Here is a 26784-nt window from a genome sequence, read left to right as displayed (position 1 = left end):
AAGGCTACAAATGTATTGTTATAGCTACTTTGTATTACTCGTCTTTCTATTCAGGCCTCTCCTATTTATATTCCAGTCTCTTATTCAAACTAATGCATGGTTGCTAGGGGAATTTAGACACTAGCAAACAGATTGCAGAAATTGCAAACTGGAAAGCTGCTGAACAGAGGTGGGCCTTGCTGATCGGGCGCCCTAGGCAGCCCAGCCGGCCAGCTCGCCCCCCCCATCCTTGTCTCGTGTGCATGTGCGGCAGAATTGTTTGCATTTGCGCCAGAAAAAGTCAAGGGTGCAAGTCTAGTGCCAGGTCCAGTCTAGGGGTAGGCAGAAGAGGTAGCTGCCCAGCCTCCCCCCCAATAGTTGCGCCCTAGGCAACTGCCTCTTCTACCTACCCCTAATTCCCTGCTGCTGAATAAAAAGCTAAAAAAAACACAAATAATAAAAAGATGAAAACCAATTGCAAATTGTCTCAGAATATCCCTCTCTACATCAGTGATCCTCAACCAGTAGCTTGTGAGCAACATGCTGCTCTCCAACCCCTTGGATGTTGCTCTCAGTGTCCTCAATGCTGGTGATTTTTTTTGAATTCCAGGCTTGGGGGAAGTTTTGGCTGCATAATAATCAGGTGCACTGCTAAGCAGAACCTCAATGTAGGTTGACAATCCACATAGGGGCTACCAAATGGCCAATCACAGCACTTATTTGGCACCCCAAGAACATTTTTCATGCTTGCGTTGCTCCTTTTACTACTGAATGTTTCTCACCGGTTCGAAAGGTTGGGGATCCCTACTCTACATCATACTAAAAGTTACTTTGGACTATTCCCTAGTCTAAATTTGAATTTTTTTATTTGAATTTTCACTTCAACCTTTGATAAATCTGCCCCTTAATAGAGGTGCAAAGTCTGTAAATTATTTTCAGTGAAGTCCTTGGCACAATTGCATTTTTGTCCAAATTTGCATTTATAAATGCTAAACCTTACTTGGCATCTAAAGGTGAACTAAAGCCTCCGTACTGGTTTTTTTTTTAAACTGCCCAGCATTATATTGTCTCCCACAGTATTCTGTACTGACCCCTGGTCCTGAGTGCAATTATTAGAGATTCACACAGGGAGAGCCCAGCTCTACGCAATACAGGGACACAGAAAGGTTCTGGCAGCTATGTTTTTAGGGAGGGTGTCAGGGAACAGTTCAGTGCTTTTAAAGTTATTTGTAAAAACAATTGTTATTGAAAGCAGCATTTTCTTAATGCCTGGTTGTTAATTTTTAAACAATGTTGCCAAAGTCTTAGGGGCAAATTTACTTACCTTCAAAGCTGCAACAGCGTTGGCTGCGTCGCACTTTGCCAGGCCGCCGCTAATTCACTAAAATCAGAAGTTGCGCTCAGGGAGGCGAAAGGTAGCGAAGTTGCACTACCGTTAATTCGTCAAGCAAAGCAAAGTTACGCTAGCGTTGGCTAATTTGCATACGGCGCCAAGTTAAAGTACAATGGACGTATATGTTGCAGCAAATACATTACACTACACAAGCCTGGGAAAGCTTCATAAAATAAAATAGAGTTGTTATATTGCCCTATACATGTGCCCACTGTATAGTTTATGTGCCATATGTTAGGAAATGTAGGGGGGAAGGAGGGTACCCCCAAAAAAATTTACGATCTTTTTCAGCCTATCACCCTTAAAAAAGTAAGACGCCAGAATCTTTTGGGACTTAGAAAAAAATTCAACTTCGCTTGGTCTGAGATGAGAAGGCAAGTCTGGCAAGTTAGTGAATTAGCGTAGTTATGCCAATACACCATAGCGCAACTTCGTCTGGCGTAAGGTTGCGAAGTAGCGCTAGAGTAGGTCACGCCAGTAGGTTTACGCCAGCGCGGTTAGTAAATCGGCGAAGTAACGAAATTATGTCACGCTGGCGAATTTTCGCTAGCGTTAGCCACTTCGCCCTTTAGTAAATTTGCCACTAGTTCCCCAGCAGCAAAGACAGGTCTGTGAATCAGCTGCCTTGTCTTACATTGTATCAACAGTCTGTCACCAGGACAGAGAATAGAAAGGCAGAGACGCTGCTTTCAGTAGCAATAAATATACAAGTAATAATCTGGTTGCTAGGTCCTAATGTTACCTTGACTAAGATCAATAAAAACGCACCATAACAATAAAAATGTAGTATTGTGTTAGGAATAAATGCTGGTTTGTGTGGAGTCTATAGGCTGAGTAACACACCTGTACACAAACTGCAAGTTAGATGAATATTAAAGAAATAATGAAAAACGGTTTAGCAGAGAGTAAAAACAAGGACAAGTTCAGGCAAAGGTCTGGCCAGGCAGCAAATAAAAACAAGCCCTTAAAGCAGGCCATGGGTCAAGGGCGGGCAGTAGACAAACATAACCATGAACAGGTTAAAGATTGGGACAGGCAGAGGAGTTGCAGGGTCAAGAAACAGGCTAAGGTCAAATGAGGGAGTCAGAACCAAAGGGAAGAGGGACAGGAGCAGAACTTACAAGGCAGGAGCAAGATTTATTAGGCAGGAGCAGGACTTACTAGGCAGGAGCAAGATTTATTAGGCAGGAGCAGGACTTACTAGGCAGGACTTACTAGGCAGGAGCAGGACTTACTAGGCAGGAGCAGGACTTACTAGGCAGGAGCAATGTAACAAGCGGAACAAGGTTGCAGGAACAGGGTCAGGAACAGATCAAAGGAACCAGAGAAAATGAAGATCAGGAACACAATCAACAAGACACGTAGCTAGAAAAAGGCAGAATGGCCGATGATACAGCACTGGGAAGTCTGAGAAGCAGGTTTAACAACAACAGCTCTGAGGCCTGCATGCCCCGGGGTTCTTTGCTGACATTTAGCCATAAACAAAACCTTATGTTTAGTCTTTTCCCTGATACTGTAAGTGTACCAACATTCCTGCCCTCACTTCTTACTCACTGAGTCCTTCTGTTCTCTCTACATGTGGGGCATCCAAATAACAACTTGCACCTGATGTCATAAAACTTGGTGCAGCCCAGGGCCATATTCTCCACCTAATTGTTTTATTATATATAATTAATTAATAGTATGTTATTATAAGCTGAGCATCTTCTTTATTGGTCTTCATTTAGGATTTTTGGTTGTTGTTTTTGGTAAAAAGTTACTTTTAAGGTGATTCTGCACCCCTCTCTGGTCTATGTCTGTGTTAGAAATGAACGGTACATGTGTCCTTGTGAATACCTCCCAACATTTTGGAAACAGAAAGAGGGACATAAAGATTTGGCGTGGACCACGCCCATTTTTTGTGGCCCCTTAATTACCATGTTCATTTTACAGAATTTGGCAGTTTATGAAAGTTTGAACACATTTCTGTGGTTTTTCTGTGTTATTGCAGTTTTGCTAATGAAGGTGAAATGCCCTTTAAGCTGCAAGTCAAGGTTTCCCCAAGAGACCTGCTCATCTTAAATTGTTACAATTGTTTCAGTGCTTATCTTAAATTGTTACAAATGTATCTAAGTGCAGCTGCCACGTATTCTGGGCTCTGTGCCAAAAGCCAAATTAAGTTGTAGAAACTTTTGAAACTTTTTGTGCCTGTTTAGTGCAGGAGATCAAAAAGAAAGTCGGGACATTTCAGTAACAATCCGGGACTGTGGGTTGAGCTGTCAAAATTGTGACTGTCCCGCGACAAATGGAACAGTTGGGAGATATGCTTATGATATGCTTACTCCTAAGAAGCACAGTCGGATTTGGGTGGTCAATCACAGCTCTGCCCACACACAGGGAAAAGCATATAGCAGGTCCCTGGCTGATTTCAGCCCTTCCACCAGATGGCGCAATGCAAAGTGCCACCATCTCTTCTGCACAATCTGGGAAAGGATTTTTTGGGGAACTTTCTAAACTTGCATTGTGCATTACCCCTTAAGTGCAGGCAGATTTACAGAAACAAACTAGGGGGGTGCATTGTACTAAAAGTAAAACACTGGCCCTGAAATACTTTAGTTACACTGTAATGAAATCAGTCGGCTCCTCGTGAGAATGTTTAAGCACAAGATTCCACATTTAACAGTCACAGTGTTGTACCGGTCACACTGAACATGAACTGGGATTATTCTCTGCATGGTAATACACATACAGTAGTTCTTCAGACTACAATGTCAATGCACAAATGTTTAAAGGGGAACTCAACCCAAAAATTATAGAAACCATAATTGCAAGCAACTTTTCCATGTAAATTTTCAGCAGTTATTTGTTAATTTCAATTATTTATTTTCTAATTTATTTATTGCTACAGGTATAGGATCCATTATCCGGAAACCCGTTATCCAGAAAACTCTGAATTACGTAAAGGCATAGACTCCATTTATCCAAATAATCCAAAATTTTAAAAATTTTCTTTTTTGTGTAATAATAAAACAGTAGCTTGTACTTGATCCCAACTAGGATATAATTAATCCTTATCGGAAGCGAAAACCAGCCTATTGGGTTTATTAAGGGGCCAATTCACTAACTTTGAGTGAAGGATTCAAAGTTATTTTTGGGCTAATTCGACCATCGGATGGGCTACTTCGACCTTCGACTACGACTTCGAATCGAAGGATTCGAAGTAAAAATCGTTCGACTACTCGACCATTCGATAGTCGAAGTACTGTCTCTTTAAAAAAAACTTCGGCCCCCTAGTTCGGCATCTAAAAGCTACCGAAGTCAATGTTAGCCTATGGGGAAGGTCCCCATAGGCTTGGCTAACTTTTTTTGATCGAAGGATATTCCTTCGATCGTTGGATTTAAATCCTTCGAATCGTTCGATTCGAAGGATTTTATCGTGCGATCGAAGGAATAATCCTTCGATCGTTCGATCGTACTATCTGCCCTAAATCCTTCGACTTCGATATTACATGATTTTCTAGAATATTTGGAATACAAATATATTTTCTGGAATATTTGGATACAATGGAAACTATGGAAGATGGCCTTTCCATAATTCAGAATTTTCCGGATTACGGATAACAGATCCCATACCTGTAGTTCCCTTTTAAAAGGTTGCAAACATAAGTTTGTTTCCCGTGCTACACACTGAACGAGACACAGCAACACAGTGAGCAATAAGATAATACTTACATCTTTAGCAGATAAGTGACTGTTTCTCTATCCATTTAGGTATAACCTGGGAGTGAGTGAGAAAATGAACAAATCTGCAGGAGAATAACTCGCCAACCAGCACTCGCCCAATCACGGATTTTCACCTTATTTCCTGATTCCTGACTTCTCAGAGATTTGCATTTGCATTTCAGCTGTCATTTAAAAGAGATTCTTTTGGAGATATAACCTTCTCGTGCCCCAGCGGGGAACCCTAAATCTGTCACTTAAGAATCCGTGACTTTGACAAAAGGGAAATTTATGCCTAATTTAACATTGTTTTGCTTTGAATGCAACTTCCCTGGTCTGTCCCCTTCGCTGGAACAAGCAAAAGCACTGTGATCTTCTAACCATCCAGTATATTAAACACAGACAAATAAAGTGCTGTTCAAAGTGTGACTCAAAGAGAGAACAGATGGAGCTGTATTTAAAGCTACACTATAATTCTCTTTTGTAGTGGTTAGGCATGTCAACTCACCCATATTTTTTGATGGGGTCAGCGACCCCCATTTCGAAGCCAAAAGTTAGGAGTCAGAAGAAGAATGCAAATAGTTCAAAAATGTTAAAAAAAATAAATTAAGGCCAATTAAAAAGTTGCTTAGGCCCCCATACACGGGCCGATAAAAGCTGCCGACAGACTGAGTCGGCAGCTTATTGGCCCATGTGTGGGGCCATCCGATGGACTTCCCAGTTTGGAATCTGGCTGAAAGTTTTGCCATATCTCGATCAGGCAGGTTAAAAAAATCTGCATCTATGCATGTATGCGGTTCCTCGATCCGACCGCCAATATCAGATCCACTATAATCCGATCTTGGGCCCTAGGGCACATGATCGGATCAGCCCGATATCACCCACTTCAATGTGGGCATATCGGGGAGAGATCCCCTCGTTTGGCCAAACTAGCGGATCTCTACGTCTTTGGCCACCTTTAGAATTAGCCATTCTATAATATACTAAGGGGCAAATTCACTAACCATCCCAAAATTCGCCAGCGACGGCTTTGCTCACATCGCAACACTTCGTCAGGCATAGATTCGCGAGGACATTGATAATTCACTAAAATCTGAAGTTGCGTCCAGGGTGCCGTATGCTGGCGAAGTTGCGCAAGCGTTACTGCGCCAAGCGAATCGAAGTTGTGCTAGCGTTGTCTAATTTGCATACAGCAGGAAGTTAAAGTTGAATGGACGTATATGTTGCAGCAAATACATTACACTACACAAGTCCAGGAAACCTTAATAAAATAAAATAAAGTTGTTATATTGCCCTACACATGAGCCCACTGTATAGTTTATGTGCCATTTATTAGGAAATGTAGGGGGGAAGCCGGGAACCCCAAAAAAAACGTTACCCTTTTTCAGCCTATCACCCTGAAAAAAGGAAAAGACACCAGCGTTTTTTTGGACTTAGAAAAATTTTCAACTATTTTTTGTGGAAGTCCTATCTACTCTATTGCACTTCCCCTGGTCTGAGGTGGCGAAGGCAAGTCTGGTGCAAGAGGGAACGTTCAGTAAAATCCAAATCTTAGTGAATTTGCGCAGTTATGTCCATTCGCCAGAGCGCAAATCCTGGCATTAGGGAGCGAAGTACCGCTAGAATCTCCTTGCTAGCGAAGTTACGCCGGTGACCGTTAGTAACTTCGCCCTTTAGTAAATTTGCCCCTAAAAGTTCACTTAGAGGTACCTTGATTTAAGCCCACTCTCCTGCTACAAGTCCCCCGTCCATTGTAAGTAATTTGCACCCGGAAACAAACTTTTCCTATAAAATGCATAGAAGTCCATCTTCTGAAGCAGTGGAGCAGGGGACACAGCATGGGGTGGGCAGAATAGGGGCATGGAGGGGTAGTTTGAGGTGGGACAGGTGTGGCCAAGATGCATCTGAATCATCTCTGCTAATGGCCCAAAGCTAATCAACATATAAGTAAGAGAAAGGCCTGGTCTATTGAAGCAATGTTCAAATAGTAATGGGAGTGATGAACCAACTCAATTTTCTACCAATATAAACCAAATGGACCACAAAATCAGACGCAGCCATTCAGATAAGGCATTACTCTACTGAGGCACTTACTCTAAGGGCATGTCTAGAATCAGATCAGGGTCAAGATTTTTTATTGACGAACTAAAGGTTTGTACTCATAAGGGTTATATTTCTCTCCATTCATTTGTATGGGATTTTGAAAGGCGTATTTATCAAAGGGGTGTATTTTCACTCTTACTCATTGATAAATACTCTTTTAAAAATCCTATAGCAATGAATGGACAGTGGTGGAATTTCACTCTAGTGGACTGTGGCGATCGCTAACTTCAGTGTCGCACTGGGCCTGTTCCCTACGATGGGACGCCCCTAAAAAAAAACACTTGTGCCTCCACACAGGGCGACAGCATTCACACAGGTGCACAACGCATCAGCATTCTCACAGGTGCACCGGCACGCACCTAGGTAAGCTGGGAGGGGGACTGCCTGGAGGGCCCTTCATGTGGCAGTCCCAGTGGGCCCCATTGCTCCAGTCTGACCCTGTCTAACTTCACTCTTTGATAAATATACCCCACAGTGTTTCCACCTTTATTTCTCCTTTAATGATTTTTGACATTTACTAACCTGCTAACTGTCTAGAGCTGATTATCACGCATAGTTATACTTAGTAAGTGATAATGTACATATTAAGCCAGCCATGGCTAGGGTTACGTAGAAGAGGCATGTATCTATTCCCTCTGCCTAGTCTGGGCCCTCATCCCCCACCACCCACTTCTCAGGTAACCTTGTCCCCCGCAGCGCATTCACTGCTGCTCACATTAGCACACTTCCCTGTGCGGGGGGGGGGAGCTGAGGTGCCCAGCCAGCTGGATTGCCTAGGTTGCCCGGCTGGCTTGTCCACGCACTGGTATATACATCAATGAATTTCTATTTTCCATAGGAGCATTAAAGGATAACTAAACCCTAAAAATGAATAGGGCTAAAAATGCCATATTTTATAAACTGAACTTATTGCACCAGTCTAAAGTTTCAGCTTGTCAATAGCAGCAATGATCCCGGACTTCAAACTTGTCACCATCTTGGAAAGTGTCTGTGACACTCACATGCTCAGTGGGCTCTAATTGGCTGTTGAGAAGCTAAGCTTAGGGCTCGTCACTAATTATCCATCAGAAAATGAGCTTCCCCTGTAATATAAGCTGATGCTACAGGTTTGCTGATTATTAAATTCTGATGCTAATTGCACTGGTTTCTGTGCTGCCATGTAGTAATTATCTGTATTAATTACTAATCAGCCTTATAGTGTGACATTTCTATTCTATGTGTACTGTATATTGTGAGTGGGTCCCTAAGCTCAGTAAGTGACAGCAGCACAGAGCATGTGCAGTGAATCAGCAGAAAAGAAGATGGGGAGCTACTGGGGCATCTTTGGAGACACAGATCTTTACTGCTAAAGGGTTGTGGTTGCCTTGGGCTGGTACAGAAGCACAAAACATAATGTACAACATTTCTAGCTACTTCTTTAGTTTAACTTTCCTTGTCCTTTAATGGCTGCACCTTATTCCATACAACAGTATGAGCTACATTTATCCGACAAGGTGTTTCTGCAGAATAGACAGGTGCAGCCCTGGCTCTCTTATAAGGAATTCATGTCATCTTGTACCATCTCATTGTAACTCTACCTAAGAATGCAGCTCCTCAACCTGCCACTCACTCTCTGACATGAACCGAAAGGTCCTCTTGGTTTAACTGGATATGTTTATACTTGTAATGTAGCCATAGTTACATGGTTAAAGAAAAGACTACTATGCTTCAAGTCCTAGTTGCCCTTGGTAAGGGAGCATTCCATCTGACTCACAAGGACCAAACATGAAGTCACTTAAATTTCCCTGCTTGCCCTGTTTAGGAATAACACAACCCATTTATACAGTATTTTGTGATTAAAGGGGTTGTTTGCCTTTAAATGAATGTTTAGTATGATGTAGAGAGTGATATTCTGAGACGGTTTGCAGTTGGTTTTCAATTTTCATTATCTCCATATTTTTTTAGTTATTTATCTTTTTATTCTGCAGCTAGCAACCATGCATGGATTTGAATAAAATACTGGAATATGAATAGGAGAGGCCCGAATAAATCCATGAGTAATACAAAGTAGCAATAACAACAAATAGGTGGGGGTCAGTGACCCCCATTTGAAAGCTGGAAAGAGTAAGAAGAAAAAGGCAAATAATGAAAAAACTATAAAAAAAGAATACATGAAGGCCAATTGAAAAGTTGCTTAGAATTAGCATAACATACTAAAATCTAGTACCACTCCTTAAAACCAATAGGCAAAAATGATGTTCAGCACAATCCTTATTCATTGCCCTCATGTTGAACAAGGGGTTACACTGTCCTTATACTAGCAGTAAGGGAATGTGTCATCACAGCATCAGCAGATATAACGTTCCATAGTCTCACTGCCCTTGGTGAAGAGCCATTGACCTACTGATGACTGCATTACATGATTTGTGGCTTAGTGAAAAGTGATAAAATGCAGTGGGTGCCATTGTCCTTAAAGGAACAGTTCAGTGTAAAAATAAAAACTGACTAAATAGATAGATGTATAAAGGCTGGAGTGACTGGATGTGTAACATAATAGCCAGAACACTACTTCCTGCTTTTCAGCTCTCTAACTCTGAGTTAGTCAGTGACTATAAGGGGACATAACTGTTCAGTGAGTTTGCAATTGATCTACAGCATTCAGCTCACAGTTAAAAGCAAGTTATGACCCATGTACCCCCTAAAGTCACTGATTGGTTACTTAAAAACATTTTTTATTTTGCACAGCCTATCTATTTACCTAATTTTTATTTTTACACTGAACAATTCCTTTGAAGGAGAATTCAACCCCTTATTAGAAAAAACCCTACCCTCCCTCCTCCCCCAAGCCTAGCTGCTACCCCGGGAAAATGTCCCTAACCTTTTAATTAGCCCTGAGTGCGGATTCATGGCATCGGAGTTCACAGCAGCCATCTTCTTCGGTCTTCATCGGGTCTTCTTCTGGCACTTTGGCAATTTTCATGACTTTTGTCGCATGCACAGTTGACAAAAACCTAAAGACTGCGCATGCACCGATACGGAACTTACTTCCAGATGAAGACCAAAGAAGAAGATGGCTGCCGTAAACTCTGACGCCATGAATCTGCAACAAAGGGTAAGTAAAAAGTTAGGGGCATTTGCCCAGGGTAGCAGCTAGGCTGAAGGGGGTGGGGGAGGAGGAGGAGGAGGGAGGTGGATCTATGTAAGGTAGGGGGGTAGGGTTTTTTTTTTAATAAGGGGTTTACTTCTCCTTTAAGGTGCAATTTTTAGAAGGATGGCCTCTTGTGCTTGGTTCTTTTCAGACAATGTCCCCTTGAAAAGAAGTGTACACTGAGCCAAAAGTAGGACATAGTAGCTAAAGAACCATGAGAACAACAGAATGTAAAGGAGTCCTCCACCCTAAAACAAATGTTTGCATAGTGATAGAAATCAATTTTGTTGCCAGACTAGTCTCAGATATCTTCAGAAGCTTAACCAGACTGGTTTCTTGAAGTCACAGAACAAATTAAGCTTCCAAAGGTTCCTCTTGTTAATTCAGCACGGGTTTAAACAACTATGATGTAGGGACAGTAACATGTAAACTAATCACAGATTAAATGGTATTAATTCTACCAGCAACAAAAGTATGGACATTCAGGCACTTAGTGGATTTCACAAGGGTTATGTAGATCAAAAGTAAAAAAAAATCTTCAATTAAAAGCTGAATTATAACAGCTCCATATCCAATGCGTTTTGTGATCTAAGGGTACTTAATGATGGTTAACTGTGTTGGGGGTTTGTTTGCCTTTCTCTGGAATAATATTGACATTTTGGAATTGTTGATCTTGATGAACTTAACATCTTTTGTAAATTACTATATCTTCTTGCTGATCTTATGCATCATCTTTTACCACCTGGAGGAACTGCTTACAGTCAACTTTGCCCCAACCTCAAGGTCACTGCTGAAGCAGTCGTAACTGAAGGGACATGAGAGGCTGACACAGGTATGTAAAAGAGGGGCAGCAATATGCAAGAAATAAGCTTTAACATATTAAGTAGTAGTGGCTGCTACTCACACCTTCCTGGAACAATGAGCCCTATTTTAAATATTTCTGCTAGGGTTGTTGTCATGAAGCTTCCAGAGAAGCTGGCGTAAAATAAAGTTGTTCTTCAAGTCGTCATGGAAATGTTCTAAAATGCCACTGAAATACAGTTATTTTAGATGGTAGAAAAATATTAATGACTTCTCCTATTGTGTTCCCGAAAGGATGTTCTTCATCAAGGAACTAATAGTATTTTGCCAGGTTTACATTGGCAAAGGTTAAATATGTTTTTGTTAGTATGAGTGGATGTTGAAGTGGATGTTGAAGTTCTTTATAAGGCAAAGTGAATAAGATGAAGAAGAAACTCAAAGAGCAGGGATCATTTTTTATATATCTTAATGCAATATAAAACGGCAAAGGTTTCCTCAGGTCAAAAAGCAAAATTTGTATGGAAAGTGCATATTGATGTTTGCTGTGCATGCTGGGAGTGCTGGGTGCAAAGAGGGAGTAAGTGCAAATAACTGATTGCTGTGTGTTTGAGGTGCAGTTGTGTTGGGGGAGAAGATGGCTAGAGGGTTGGAGGAGATTTTAAACTAGGCCTGGGGGGAGGGTTCAGTAAAAGATTCGGTGGAAGACAGGTTAGATGAGATAGTGGGCAAAGGAAGGGAAGATGGGGGTGGAGATTTGGTTGGGGGTACTGTTAAGGATAGGGAGGACCACATGCCATATATGCAATTAGGTACCAGTTTTAAATGTATGTTTACAAATGCAAGAAGTCTGACTGGTAAAATGGGAGAGCTGGAGGTGCTGGTGCCGGAGGGAAAATATGATGTGATTGGTGTGGCCGAAACATGGCTGAATGAGTCACATGACTGGGCAGTTAATATCAGTGGCTATACTTTGTTTCGGAGGGACAGAGGCAATAGAAAATTAGGTGGGGTATGTCTGTTTGTTAGGCAGGATTTAAAAGCTATTTAAAGGAGGAGGTTATGTTAGAAATGAGGGGCCAGAAGTCGTATGGGTGGAGTTCTTCACCAATTGTAAAGAATCCAGCAAATTAATTGTAGGAGTCGCTATAGACCCCCTAATGTAAGTGAGGAGGCTAAGCTCTTGATGCAAATAGAAAAGGCTGCTATTTTGGGGGGGACATTTTAATTACCCAGATATTGACTGGAGCAATATTACTGCCAGGGCTGTTAATGGGAGCAAGTGTACAGTATAAACGTGTTGCATGACAATTTTATGGCACAGGTTGTTGAGGAGCCTACCAGAATAAATGCTATTCTGGATCTAGTGATCTCAAATGACTCAGAACTTATAGCAAATGTGCAAGTCATTGAACCCCTTTGTAATAGTGACCATAATGTGATCTCATTTAGGGGTAGATTTATCAAAGAGTGAAGTTAGAGATCTCCACAGTCCGCAGAGTGAAATACATTTATGTGGGATTTTTAAAGGCGTATTTATTAAAGGGTGATAGTGAAAGCTCATGTTTTGATAAATACGCCTTTATGCATGGTGGGCAAATTATTTGAAGGCTTGTTAAGGGATCACATTCAACCATGCATTGATTTGAATAAGAGACTGGAACATGAATATCAGAGGCCTAAATAGAGAGAGTATCAATAACTATGTGAGCATAGTATATATGACCCCTATCTTTCCCCAGTTTAGCCACTAGATGGCAGTCTTCAATAATGTATAAGCTGAGCAAACGTCCATTTTACCAGTTCTTCCTGCTCTTCCGCCAAGTGCTGCTGTGATCTGGAATGAACCATCAAGGAACAGGGAGTGGCACATGAGGGGGCCCATTCGCTAAGCTCGAGTGAAGGAATAGAGGAAAAAAACTTCGATTTTCGAATGTTTTTTTTTGGCTACTTCGACCTTCGACTACGACCTTCAAATCGAACGATTTGAACTAAAAATCGATCGAATATTCGACCATTCGATAATCGAAGTACTGTCTCTTTAAAAAAAACTTCAACCCCATAGTTCGCCACCTAAAACCTACCGAGGCCAATGTTAGCCTATGGGGAAGGTCCCCATAGGCTTTCCAAGGTTTTTCTGATCGAAGGATAATCGTCCAATCGATGGATTAAAATCCTTCAAATCGTTCAATCGAACGAATTGCGGTAAATCCTTCGACTTCGATATTCGAAGGATTTTAATTCGGCAGTCGAATATCGAGGGTTAATTAACCCTCGATATTCGACCCTAGGTAAATGTACCCCGAGGAGAAAAAAAAAAGCTGCTGGTGCACACACTGGCCCCTCCTCCCTGCTATGTCACAGCATGCAAATGATCTCATTTGACTAGTCAGAGAGATAATGAGAGCTCAGTAAGCTAATTAAGTTTATCAAGTTTATCAGAGCACAAGTCACAAGACTGAGGGCACCTGAGAAATTAACAACATGTTTAGCCCCCTGTCAGATTTCAAAATTTTATGTATATAAAAAAAATTGCGCTTTTGAAAAGTGCATTTGAATTCAGGATTCAGTTGGACGAGTGCTGTGCATCTTGTAAAAACATGTTTTGCCATGATAGAATCCCTTTCAGCCAAATATCCTCTTCTGTTTTGTTCTTCTCAATTTAAAAAACGACTCTGTCTACAATGTCCTGTAATATATGCAGCACCGATTCTTATCAGGAAGCTCCTCAAATGCCGCCCCCCTCACTGGCAGGAACACTAGTGCGAAGAGCACAATTGCGCTCTCTCGCTCTAGTAAAGCCGAATTTCCGGTTTCAAAACTGGAAATTCGGCTCTTAAAGGTACCAGGAGCGGCCTGGAAACCTACCGGGCGCTGCTGCCTGAGGTGAGTTGCTCAACTCGCCTCATGGGCGGAGCTCCCCAGAATATATGTGTACGGTGTTATAAATTATCATAGACCCCGAAAGCTTTTTCTCAATAGTAAAACAAGCAGTCTTTAATTGTGTAGCCATATTCTGCTACTGCAAGAAATATAGCACTGATTTTATTCCTTGTAGCGCTACAGGATTCCTGGGTTGCCTACTAAAACACCTGCCAGGGCCGGGGCCGTTATTACAAATTTACCGGCAATGTAATACCCTTAAAGGAAAACTATACTCCCCAGACAATGTAGGTCTCTATTAAAAGATACTGAGTAAAACAGCTCATGTGTAAAACCCTGCTTCATGTAAATGAACCATTATCATAATAATATACTTTTTTATTAGTATGTGCCATTGGGTAATCATAAATAGAAAATTGCCATTTTAAAAAATAAGGGCCGCCCCCTGAGATCGTACGATTCACTGTGCACACATACAAACCACATGTAAGGTCACATGAGCCAATTAACAGACAGAGATCTGCCTTTTGCTTCCTCACTTCTTCCTGTTACAGTTAGTGTTGTAGTATTTCTGGTCAGGTGATCTCTGAGACAGCACAGATAGAGTCACGAAATGGTGGTTCAAGGCAAGAGATGTAAAAGGGCAATATTTAAGTAAATATATATTCCAGTTTGGTAAGATTCTTTAATATGTCACTCAATTTGATATAAACTATCTGTTGCTTAAGTATTCATTTTGGGGGTATAGTTTTCCTTTAACAAAATCCCTTGGCCCTCTGGTGGAAACTTACCTTTTTTTCGTCTTCTGCTCCTGTTGCGATGTGGCCCTGCCCCCTTTTGCGGCACGACCGTGGCCCGCCCCTTTTTGCATCACGGCCCACCCATTTAGTTACGCCTCCACCACTGGCCGGTACATTTTTTTAAAAAGGTGGCAACCCTAGTGATACCCCAACCTGGGAACTTCCCTGACCACATACACAGAGGAAAGGTTGATGGGCTTATTTGGAGGACATTGTACTTTTAAATAACAGTGATCTATGCTGCCTGCCAGCCAGGAGCTACTTCATATTATTTCATTTATATGGTTTTATATGGGGTGCGTAGGGTGTAAAGCTGAGGGGGTGCTGGGTACTTACCTCTTTCCCTGTTCGATGCCTTCACTCCCCCGCTGAATATAGGAACTGGCCGCTATGTCCCAGTGTTATATCACCAGCCATGCATTTACTGGTTCCTGCAGGATGACGGGTTGGCTAGGGTGTCTGGCTGCCTTGACTCTGCCTGAGGAGAGAAGGCTTTGCTCTTCAGAGCCTTGACAAGGGCCGCCATTACCTCTGCACCCTAATTAGAGCTCACTTTTCTGCCACTGGGGTTCCCTACTGACTTCACACACACAGTAATATCTGGGACCTTGCAGCACCTTGCTTTATACCTTGCTGCTTCTCTCTCACAGCATCACTTCCTGTGCAGCTCTTCCTTCTTCCTGTCAGCCTCCTCCCCCTCCTTGCACAGAACAACACAGAGGAGAGAAAAGTATACATAACTCCCCTACACCAGTTTAGTTGCACATCTTTGTGCACTTTCCAGCTCACTGACATCCTTCTTAAGGACTGGAGCCCAAAACTATCCATTGCATTAGATAGCACTTTATTAATTAGTGCAGTGCTGTCCAACTTCTGTGGTATCGACGGCAGGAATTTTTCTGCCCTACATGGTGGAGGGCAGATAATGGAAGCCAGTTGACCACTCCCTGTTTTTAAACCACACCCACTTTAAACCACACCCATGTTACCACAAGACCATGTCCACATTAATGGTGGTAGCACACCAAAAAACCAAATGGTTGGTGCTCACTGCAGGGATATCACTTATCACTCATATGTGAAACAAGATTAAGTCATATCCTTAAAGGAAAACTATACTTCCAAAATGAATACTTAAGCAACAGATAGTTTATATCAAATTGAATGACATATTAAAGAATCTTACCAAACTGGAATATATATTTACATAAATATTGCCCTTTTACATCTCTTGCCTTGAACCACCATTTCGTGACTCTATCTGTGCTGCCTCAGAGATCACATGACCAGAAATACTACAACACTAACTGTAACAGGAAGAAGTGAGGAAGCAAAAGGCAGAACTCTGTCTGTTAATTGGCTCATGTGACCTTACATGTGGTTTGTATGTGTGCACAGTGAATCTTACGATCTCAGGGGGCGGCCCTTATTTTTTAAAATAGCAATTTTCTATTTATGATTACCCAATGGCAAATACTACTAAAAAAGTATATTATTATGATAATGGTTCATTTACATGAAGCAGGGTTTTACACATGACCTGTTTTACTCAGTATCTTTTAATAGAGACCTACATTGTTTGGGGGGTATAGTTTTCCTTTAAAACCATATGCCTCATTATCCTCTGTGGATAACACAGCATCCCCCCCAGCACATGATTAAACACCTTAGGGGCTCCTAACAACAATTTTCAAATGCTAACAACCCCTCAGATAGGGTTGCCACCTCTTCGCTCGGTGGAGATTGGGCAGGGGGCAGGGACGGGATGTGGAGGGGGCAGGGCTGTGATGCAGTGATCATCGATTGGCAGATCAAAGTGTCAATTATGGGGAATCCTGCCTGGTTTTCCTAATTTGGAAAACCGGGCAGGAAGTTTTGACCCAGACAACCCTTCAAAATACCAGGCTGTCTGGGTCAAAACCAGCAGTGGTGGAACTACCGGGGGAGCAGGGGGTGCGAGCAGGCCAGGGCCCGCACCCCCTCAGGGCCCCCCAGCAGCTTGCACACCACTGAAATGTGGGCCGAAAATCGGAGGGGGTGGGGGGCCCGGCTGTGCATCCCGCACCAGGGCCCATCACCCCCTAAGTTACGTTACTGAAAACCAGACAGGTAGCAACCCTACCCCCAGAACAAACCCCTACCAGGCTTATGTTCCAATGGCAGAGCAGGGCACACAGGCAGAGTTTGGCACACACAGGGAGCATAGGGAAGGCAGAGTATGGCACACACATGGAGCATAGGGCAGACAGAGTATGACACACACACACAGGGAGCATAGGGCAGACAGAGTATGACACACACACACAGGGAGCATAGGGCAGACAGAGTATGACACACACAGGGAGCATAGGGCAGACAGAGTATGACACACACAGGGAGCATAGGGCAGACAGAGTATGACACACACACAGGGAGCATAGGGCAGGCGGAGTATTGTGGTGTTTATACAAATGGCCTGTTGGTGTCACTGTGCACATGAGTTGTGTTGTGCATGCACAGTACTTTCTATACAGCTTAGGGTGTTAGAGTGAAGCTACTATTGATGTGTAATGGCTGCATGAATCTGCTAATAAAACACTGTTATACTCTACTCATCCTCGGCTACCAAAACACGACAAGTATGGCACACACATGGAGCATAGGGCAGGCAGAGTATGACACACACAGGGGGCATAGGGCAGACAGAGAATGACACACACAGGGAGCATAGGGCAGGCAGAGTATGACACACACAGGGGGCATAGGGCAGGCAGAGTATGACACACACAGGGAGCATAGGGCAGGCAGAGTATGACACACACAGGGGGCATAGGGCAGGCAGAGTATGACACACAGGGAGCATAGGGCAGGCAGAGTATGACACACACAGGGAGCATAGGGCAGGCAGAGTATGCCAGGACGGTAAAAATAATGGTTGATCCCAATGTTATTATTAGGGAAAAAAGATAAATATATAGGAAGGGGAATTGGCAAGAGTATGCAATAACCGACACACACTCTAGAAGAGCCTTGCAAGTCTGATTTTTCTACTCTACATAGTTTCAAATTGAAAAAAAAAAATGTATCCACCTTTAGGATTTAATATGACAGCCAAGTTTGGACCACACACCTGAACCAAGAACCAGGACTTTGTTGTGACGAATGGCCTAAAAAGGCACTTATCAATTTGGTAACATCTGAGTACTGCTTCATCTTATTGCCTTCACTTTTTTTTTGAATGGTTTAATAACATGTCACGGACCTAGCAAAAGCCTAGTGTTTATAGTACTTCTGCCTGGGGTCACAGATAGCCCATTAAATATGCCATTCTTGCATCACATAGTGTTTTATTGTACCTTTTCATTATTCATTTCATGTCTTATGAAAGGACCTAAGCTTTTCTATAATAAAATAAAAATCAGGTGGCCAGTTTAGAAAACGTATATCTTTAAGTTCTCATAGCAGATAGTATCTATAGGTAACAGAAAAGCAAACTGACAGACATAAGACAGTGAGTGGATACTGGCTTTAATGTTCTTTACAAACGTAAGTAATAAATAAATTATAGGAGGAATGATTAAACACCTATATGTGTACCCTATAGAGTATTCATATATGCAATGCTTATATCTGTTAAGTGAACTCAACACGGCATCAACAAACCAAGACTTTATTCTCAGAACCAAGGAACCAGCTGGCACCTTAGGAGTCCAAAAAGTTAATTGAAGCTCTTTCAATAATTTATAACTTTGTTTAACATACAAAAAAAACTATATATCAACAGGTGTTCGGGTGATAGCACATATAAACCAGGCTAATGAAACAGAGAACTTCGCTCTGTTTTAATAAAGAGTGGATTAGAACTGGCAAGTATATATACAAACTGTCAATTGCACCAGCCCGAATGAATTTAGGAATATCCCATGTTGTATCCAGCTGGCTCCGTCATAAGCTGAGAGGAACATTTTACAAAAGAAAGGTGCTTCCATTGCTCCACCTGAAGGACATCCATTAAACTTGAAGTTGATGTCCATGCGGGTAATAGAATAATCTACTCTATCTATACTTCTCAGCATACTGCACTTTAATAGTATGTTCCTTCCCAGAAGGAAGCGGAATAAAATATTCCAAACTGGTAAGGAACATTATAACACTTACATTATAGGGTTTTTTTTTTACACAATAATCAGTAATGAACATGTTATTCTATATAGGTTACACTAAACATGGGGAGAGGGGTCAGAGTGTTTTCACCAATCGTCCATAAAACATAAACAATAACAACCATCAACTGCCTCTTTCAGCAATCCTTCAGCAATTCTAAAAGAATTGGGTGCCACGTACCCCCCTCCTATACAGCCGCTGTGGGGAGCCTCAATAAACCCCAGACCAAACTAGATGTCTTCACTGAGTCCCATCTCCACAGAGAATTAGAAAGCTGTAATCCAGTCTGCAGTGTTTGACTGTGAGAAAGGCATTGAAGCCGACAGTTGGGCATGACAGTAATACACAGAGTCACTGACAAATGGCAATAAACAATAAAGTGCATACAGTATATTTTAAAAGTGTCCCAAAATGTATTTGGGCATATACAAGGACAATGGCACTGTCTTGTTTTCAGGTGAGTAAGGAGTAGGAATTTGATGGTGTTTCACTTGTAGAACTCCTCTGGGCAGTAGAAATATTATAAGCACCTATATGGGAAAAGAAACACGTGTATCAGTTTGTGCAGGGGCTCTGGTCGTATTATAGTACAAGTAGCCATTAGATGAAGGTGTGGAAGAAAGAGGATTAACACATCCTGTCCTACATTTGATTTATCTCACAAACCTTCCTATATAAGAACAGAAAACAGAATTTAAAATAGAATACATAAAAACACAAGGACAACCACTTTCGAGGTTCATATAACCTCAACATAGTCACAAGGTTTTGAGGGGCTGAAAATGTGGTTTTGGGGCGGCTAAAAGAGAACTTATAAATATAAAGCAGTTCATAGAACTTAATTTCTTCTTTCAAGAGGCTAAGTCTTCATAAATCTTCATTGTCCTCTGTTTGAATATGGTTTCTAAGTCAAGGCATTATATAGATATAAAGATGCTTGGGTGTCCGCACTCTGTCTTTGTCGCAGGCGAGGTGCACGATCAATTGGAATGATACAATCGATGCAGGGATCAGCTCACTCTAGTAAAGGTGAATTAAAGTGTTTTTATTTGTAACACAGCATTGTCCAACGTTTCGTTCCCACCTGGGGACCTTTATCAATATATATATATATATATATATATATATATATATATATATATATATATATATATATATATATATTCAAATACAAACAAATACAAATGGTTATATACTAAAGGCTCCATTTGGCCTAATGTCAGGTAGTGGAAGTGAGGATGCCCGAGGTTATGCTAATCCTCTAGTATAGGTTGATGTAAGTGTTAATAGAAGTTGAAGCTTTTTGTCAGTAGGCCACTAGGTGCAGCAGTAACTTAAGTTTACTGTAGTACAGACCTTGGCCAGTAGAGGGGGTACAAATGCCACATAAGGGGATAACATATGGGAGTTTTTTTCCTGAATGCTGGATGGATAGGTAAAGATAGGCAGGGTCTCCTGAGTAAAGGTGGCCATACACAGGGAGATCCACTCGTTTGGCGATGTCGCCAAATGAGTGAATCTCTCCCTGATAGGTACACATTGAAGAGGGCGATATCGGGCTGATCCAATCTAGGGTCCAACGATCGGATCAGAAAGGAGGCCAAATGGGTGGTCAGATTGTGGGACCGCATCAACAAAAAGATGCGGCCGCAGTCCGACAGGATTTTCTAGCCTGCTTGATCACATCTGATATTGATCAGGAAAGCCCGTTGGGGGGCTCTACAAATGGGCCGATAAGCTGCTGACTTGGTCTGTCGCCATCTTTTATCTGCCCCTTTAAGGTGGCCATACACAGGCAGATTAAATTGGTCCTTTAGACGGCAAGAGTGAAGAAATCCTATCTGCGGCTAGGACCAGAAAATGATACAAGGTTCCCATAAATCAATGAGAGATGTGAATGTACTGTGGGAAGCCGGGAAGCCAGTAAGCCTGTCAGATGAATCCGGATGTGCTTTGTATGCACCAGTTGCAACTTATAATAAAAGCATTGAGTGTGAAGACTTGCATTTAGATGTAACAGATACTGTAGGTGTGCCAGTGCTACATGCAGATAACCTGAGAATATTCATAAATCTAGCAGAGCATGAATAGTTCTCCAGTGATGGTTTCATGCTTACCCTTTTTAGCAAAAATGTTGAAGACTCCTCTGGAGAACTGAATCTCTGATGTAGTAACATGGGAAGTCTGTGGGGAAAAAAATAAAGATTTTTGAATGTGAGAACAAGGTTAACATTTGGCCTCAACCTCACCCAAATAAAGTAATACAAGGGACACAAGATAAACCAATAATAATTTTGATTCTGTTGGGGAGGGAGACTCGTTCTTGACTACATCAGTCAGAAAGGATAATTGCATCAATATCTCTCAATGGTAATTTGATAATGAAAAAGAAATCACATTTTATCCTATAAAATCATTACTAACATAACTGCAAAGAGTGGTAGGAAATTTCTTTACTTGACCAGTTATTACTCTTAAATTTAAGGAATAGTAATTTTACTGGAGCAAATTTCCTGCAGTAAATATGTTTACACAATATAAGCTAATAGATCTGCAGCAGTTTCAGCATTTACTGTATATTCATCCAATGAGCAAGAGAACATTGTTTTTTAAAACCTGCCTGAAAAGATTCTTAAGATATCTTAAGATTTTATTGGTTTTTGGAGTCAAATGCATTGAACCAATTTTAAGATTTCCCCAAATTCTTTGTTCCAAGGGTTGTCGGAATTATGTGTTGATGGCATGTTTATATTCAATTACATTGTAATGCAAAGTCAGATGTTACATGGACAAGATATTTTTGAGGTTGATGCTGGCCTCTTAATTTGCACATCTTATTGAAACTCTAGAGGGCTTTGGTCATGGGATTACCAGCATCACTGCATTCAATGTATTGCACATTATTTTTGTATGAAATCCAATATTTTGCACCCCTATGAATTGTTTGCATGATTATGTTGCTATCCAACATTTTTTACATTTAAGTGTGGCTTACAGGTAAAGAAAAAAAAAGGTTGGAGACCTCTGCTCTAGAGACTTAAACAAGGTACACCACAATAAATATGGCTTCCTAGGATTCAGAGTATTAAGAAGAATACTGGCTGGTGGGTAGATAAAGAACTCTTGGTAAAACGTGAATTGTTGTGGGTGAATAAATGTACATAATGTGTTGAGTTTTACGAAGGAATCGAGTACCTTTGTCTGCTGTGAACTCCCCCTTGACAATGAGAATCTGCTGAGCAACGAATCGCGAACCTGGAATTGTTTAAAAGTGAAAAAGTTAGGATTAGTTGAAAGAATTCTTGAGTGTTAAGTTGTAATATTCTGCTTTGACTGGAACTTACTTTTTTGTCGAGCAAACACCCAAACAGCAGAATAAACAGCCCCTGAAATAAACAAAGCATAGGGTTGAGAATTAGTCAGAGGAATCATATCAATAGGGCTCTTTTCACCTTCATAGTGTTTATTACTGTTCATTGAGAGAGAGAGAGAGAGAGAGAGAGAGAGAGAGAGAGAGAGAGGGGCCATATTTAAAGATAACAGAAGATGGAAAATCAGTTTAATTTGACCAAAGTAGTGATTTCATCAACTAGGATAACGTAATAAGGATTTTGGAGTAAACAGTATATTACTCATCAATGTATATTAATATAACATAGACAAGTAAATAAAGTTATTTGTTCTGGGGTATACAAGTTTAAAGCTTAAGTTGCCCCCCCTTTGAGTTGATTATTTTGGTTTAATTCTCATTGCACTACTTTAAATATTTTACAGTCATCATCTAAAACTGGACATACACTGGGCAGTTTGGCTGATTTCAAACAAACTGATCAACCATTGGAATACTTGCAGTTCCAACAGACTTTTTTGTCATCAAGCTGGATTCCAATTGGTCTAACTGGATAGAAAATGCAGTTTGTCATCCTAGTGAGGGATATCACTTGACCAGGTAGTGAAAAGGCAGCACTTCTCTCCATTAAAACATGTTCCTATTTTAGTGCTATATGGACTAACACCATGCGTTCACAAACTGCAAATAATCTGATGTCAAAATTGAATTGGCATATGTGACCAACTTTAATATCATGTTGGCCTAGAGGTTTAACAGTCTGTCTATGATACTGGAACTCAACCTAGAAACCTTGGAATGGTTTTTTTTTCATAAAGTATTTAAAAAAGGTTTGTTTTTTTTACCCTTTTATAAAGAATCTTTTTGATTCTGTTGACTTTTTTTGTAATTCATGCAATTTGTAAATTTGCATATAGAGTTTTGAGAAATGTTCTGTCTAATACTGACAGACGGTGAGGAAGTTGTTAAAGGGGAAGTAAAGTCTAAATTAGAATAAGGCTAGAAATTCTGTATTTTGTATACTAAACATAAACATGAACTTACTGCACCACAAGCCTAATCAAAAAATGATTTATGGTTTCAAAGTTGGCCCCCGGGGGTCACCATCTTGTAACTTTGTTATACATCTTTTTAAGACCAAGACTACACACATGCTCAGTGTGGTCTGGGCTAAGTTTAGGAATCATCATAAATTATCAAAACAGCACAGGTCAAAAAATATCTGCCGTAGAAGCTGATACAGCAAGACTGATTAATAACCAGAATATACAGACTGCACTGGGTCCTGTGTTGTCATGTAATCTAATGTGGATTTTATAGTTTTTGTATTGTTTAATACAAACTTTCTCCAACTCTGCAGAACCAGTGGCTGCAGCAAAATAATCCTCCAAATAGAATCCCAGTTTAACTGTTTAAATCTGGCTCCATGATCTTTGTCCCTGCAGCTGGAGTTGGAAACAGTAAAGGGGTTGTAAAGCCAAAATAAAATCCAATACAAATCTCCGCCTACTGCTCTACAGGGAAACAAACAAAGCTGCTTGAGTTCTGCATGACTGGGAAGTAAGGCGGGGGCTCCCCCTGCTGTTCATAAGTAGGATTGTTTCCCTGCAGGGCAGTTAGGGACCGTCTGACAATTCCTATCCACAGCAGTAAATGAAGGGAGAATTTCACTGCATACTGTCAGTTTTTTTTTATAAAAACAGTGCACATTTTTTAATTAAAGTATATTGGAGATAGGTTTCTTTTATTAAAGAAAGTAAAAATTTTATTTTATTTTTTTTTGCCTTTACATGCCCTTTAAATAGTTGTAAGAATAGAAATGGAGTTGAAATTGTTTCTCTAGTTTTGCTAAATTCCTCAACCTTCTGTACTCACCTACAATGTAGGCCCAGAGACCAGACAATGATATTTTAATTATAAAACAAGTTGAAATCTTTTATAAATAGGTTATCAACGAGGCAGTAGATTGAAAGAGTAATGTACTAAAATGTATTATTTCTGTTGAAATAGGACGTTATTTTGGTGAAATTTTAATCAATTGTTGAAATTACATTGGAAAATTCTGCATGGCACTTTCTAGTTGTATAAAGCTTAGGAAATGTGTACTGTGGTCTTTTTTGGGAATGCAAATGTACATTTCATGTTTTCAGACACATGTGCATGCTGTAGCTTACCTGAAGTGAGTTGAGTGCTGAGAAAATACCAAGGACCCATATAGCATCAGGAGCTATAATTGTTGCTATACCAAAACCCCAGGTAAGACCTAATAGCGGTGTCAAGATGGCTATGCTCTTCCCAATGTGTACTAAGGTGCTCTTGTCTTCCTTCTTCGGCTTGTCTCCAACTGATGGCCTGAGAAGTTTAATGATGACAACCGCAAGGATGATGAAGTTGACAAGGACAATTGTCAGTGCTGGCAAGACGAATGCGATGAAGGCCTTGCTGTCTCTGAAGTTGAGCCAGCAAGCATTGTCATTCATATATGTTTTACTTGGTTGTGTGACGGCAACCGTAATAATGGATATAAGAAGAGGGCAGCCATAACCCACGGTGAACGCTATTGCCATCATGCGACTTTTGCTCATGTCGTGCAAGACGTAGACGAGTCGATAGAACAGTATGAGTCCCATAGTCAACATCCAAAAAAATAAGGACAAGTAAAAAAAGTGAGTGAAAAATGTTGCAGCCACGCAGGCGTTGGTGTTAGTAGAATTTGTGGCATCTGATTTCAGTAGAGTAGATATGGCTGCACCAATGATAAACCAAATATCTGCAAGGAGGAGCGATACGGCAATGTTCATCAAACAAACATGGCGCATGTAGGACGTTTTGTTCTTGGTCACTGACTTCCATATTAGTCCTTCAATCATGATGCAAATCAATAAGCTGATAATTGAAATAGCCAAGCCAATGTAAGAAATATAATCCAGTATGATACTATCCACTGATTTATAGGACATGAGAATTGAAAAGGAAGTCAAGTGATCACATTCACACGTCACATTAGAATCATAGTTTACACCTCGGCACCCGGTATTGTCCCAGTTATTTGTAGTCAGATTCCAGAAAACACATCCCGGAACATTCAGTGTCTGATTGCTCTTCTTAAAGTTCATTGAAATTTTAAAAGTGGAGGGCACTGAGTTGGAGAGTACTGTTGTCATGACTAGACCATTGACAAATTCAGTTGAGGTATTAAGCAAAATGTCCTTCAAAGTTGCGTAGGCAATAGTAATAATGCTGGTGTTGGCCTGCATTTGGTTTACGCTAGACTGTGGGATAAGAACACTGCCTGTTAAATTATTTCCTTGGATGAAACTAAAAGTTTCATCATAGTTTCTTGATGGACTTGCAATAATACCAACTAACTGAACATTGGAGTTGTTTTTTATTGAAATGTTTCCTCCATTGTCAATTTGAAGTTTTCTGGCAAATTTCTCCACGGATTCAAGCAGCTGGGTACTCCTTTCAGTCCTATTGTTCATTGCCCCCCAGGAGTTTGTAGATGCTTCATCTACAACCACATTGACAGTCTGTAGAAAGTTCTGGAGAGAAGATCAAGGCATTAATAAGTGTTCAGGCTTGCACACCAGTTAGCTACATAAAAAAATGGCTGCCTACCATTTCATTGTATTCTTAGAGGTTGATATTAAAAATAAAACACTTACTGCAGTTTATGTTTATATAAAGATGTAATGCCCAGTCTGCCCCTCCATTCCTGCACCCCTTATTTGCCTCTGCCTGTACAAGTTTAATACCCCCAAAGATGCACATGGCTCCTACAGTAGCTGGGCAAACCAGATATCCTCTCCTATCTGCGAATGCCTTGTGCTGGCTGGAGGGGTCGGCAACTCTCCCAACAATATGAAGACTCAAAGATTTGCCAGACACAAAAGGCAGGTGTAGCGGGGTAATCCCCTGCACGTTTATTTAGTCATATGATGTAACGTTTCGGGGATGTGCCCCTTCTTCAGACATGCCCATTCTGCATGTCTGAAGAAGGGGCATGAACCCGAAACGTTACATCATATGACTAAATAAACGTGCAGGGGATTTCCCCGCTACACCTGCCTTTTGTGCCTGGCAAATCTTTGAGTCTTCCTACAGTAGCTGCCCTGGTTATCAATGGACTAACTTCATTATAGCAGTAATATAAAGTCAGACCAGTTTGTCATGATGTTGGAATTGGCTCTCATTGACTTCAGCAGTCTTTTTTGCCCATTAGACTATCAACAAAAAGGGCTGGAGTACCAGAAGTGTATTTAAAAGTTGCCTAAATCGAAAACCAAACTACTTACGGGGACATCTGGTAATAGAGAAAGGTGCCTTTGTTTTTTTAGCAGCATACTGTAAGGCAGAATACAAACGAGCTTCTCGAAACAAAGGCAGAATTCAAGATTGTGATTTATATAAGTGTATTTAGGATTTCAGTTCCCCATTAAACACCTTAGGCTGTTGCTTTTAACACACACTTTGGTAATTCTCAGATACCTTGAGTCTCAAATAGATC

At 41.0% G+C, this 26784-nt stretch overlaps 2 protein-coding genes across 4 annotated transcripts in view; both read right to left on the bottom strand.

Annotated features, from left to right (window-relative positions):
- LOC108717215 (adhesion G protein-coupled receptor F5) overlaps window positions 1-15381 on the bottom strand; it is a 59059-nt gene extending 43678 nt beyond the window's left edge. Inside the window, exon 1 of one of the 2 annotated variants that reach the window (XM_018264061.2) lies at window positions 15119-15381. The gene's annotated coding sequence lies outside the window, so the exon portion shown is untranslated. Of the gene's footprint in view, window positions 1-5083; window positions 5470-15118 lie in introns of those variants that run through there. The other variant, XM_041563585.1, reaches the window with a different exon arrangement.
- Window positions 15382-18272: 2891 nt separating this feature from the next.
- Window positions 18273-26784, bottom strand: part of adgrf1.L (adhesion G protein-coupled receptor F1 L homeolog) — a 115579-nt gene continuing 107067 nt past the window's right edge. For both annotated transcript variants that reach the window (XM_041563584.1, XM_018264059.2), the window contains exons 17-21: window positions 24449-25819; window positions 22270-22311; window positions 22121-22180; window positions 21043-21109; window positions 18273-19455 (exon numbers count right to left, since the gene is read on the bottom strand). In XM_041563584.1, coding sequence (XP_041419518.1) covers window positions 19379-19455; window positions 21043-21109; window positions 22121-22180; window positions 22270-22311; window positions 24449-25819 — 1617 coding nt within the window. In that variant the 3' untranslated portion in view covers window positions 18273-19378. The remainder of the gene's footprint in view (window positions 19456-21042; window positions 21110-22120; window positions 22181-22269; window positions 22312-24448; window positions 25820-26784) is intronic.

The sequence above is a fragment of the Xenopus laevis genome, chromosome 5L, assembly GCF_017654675.1.
Source record: "Xenopus laevis strain J_2021 chromosome 5L, Xenopus_laevis_v10.1, whole genome shotgun sequence".
Lineage (NCBI taxonomy): Eukaryota > Metazoa > Chordata > Amphibia > Anura > Pipidae > Xenopus > Xenopus laevis.
Note: the sequence above shows the minus strand (reverse complement) of the source record. Positions and strands in the feature narration are given on the sequence as shown.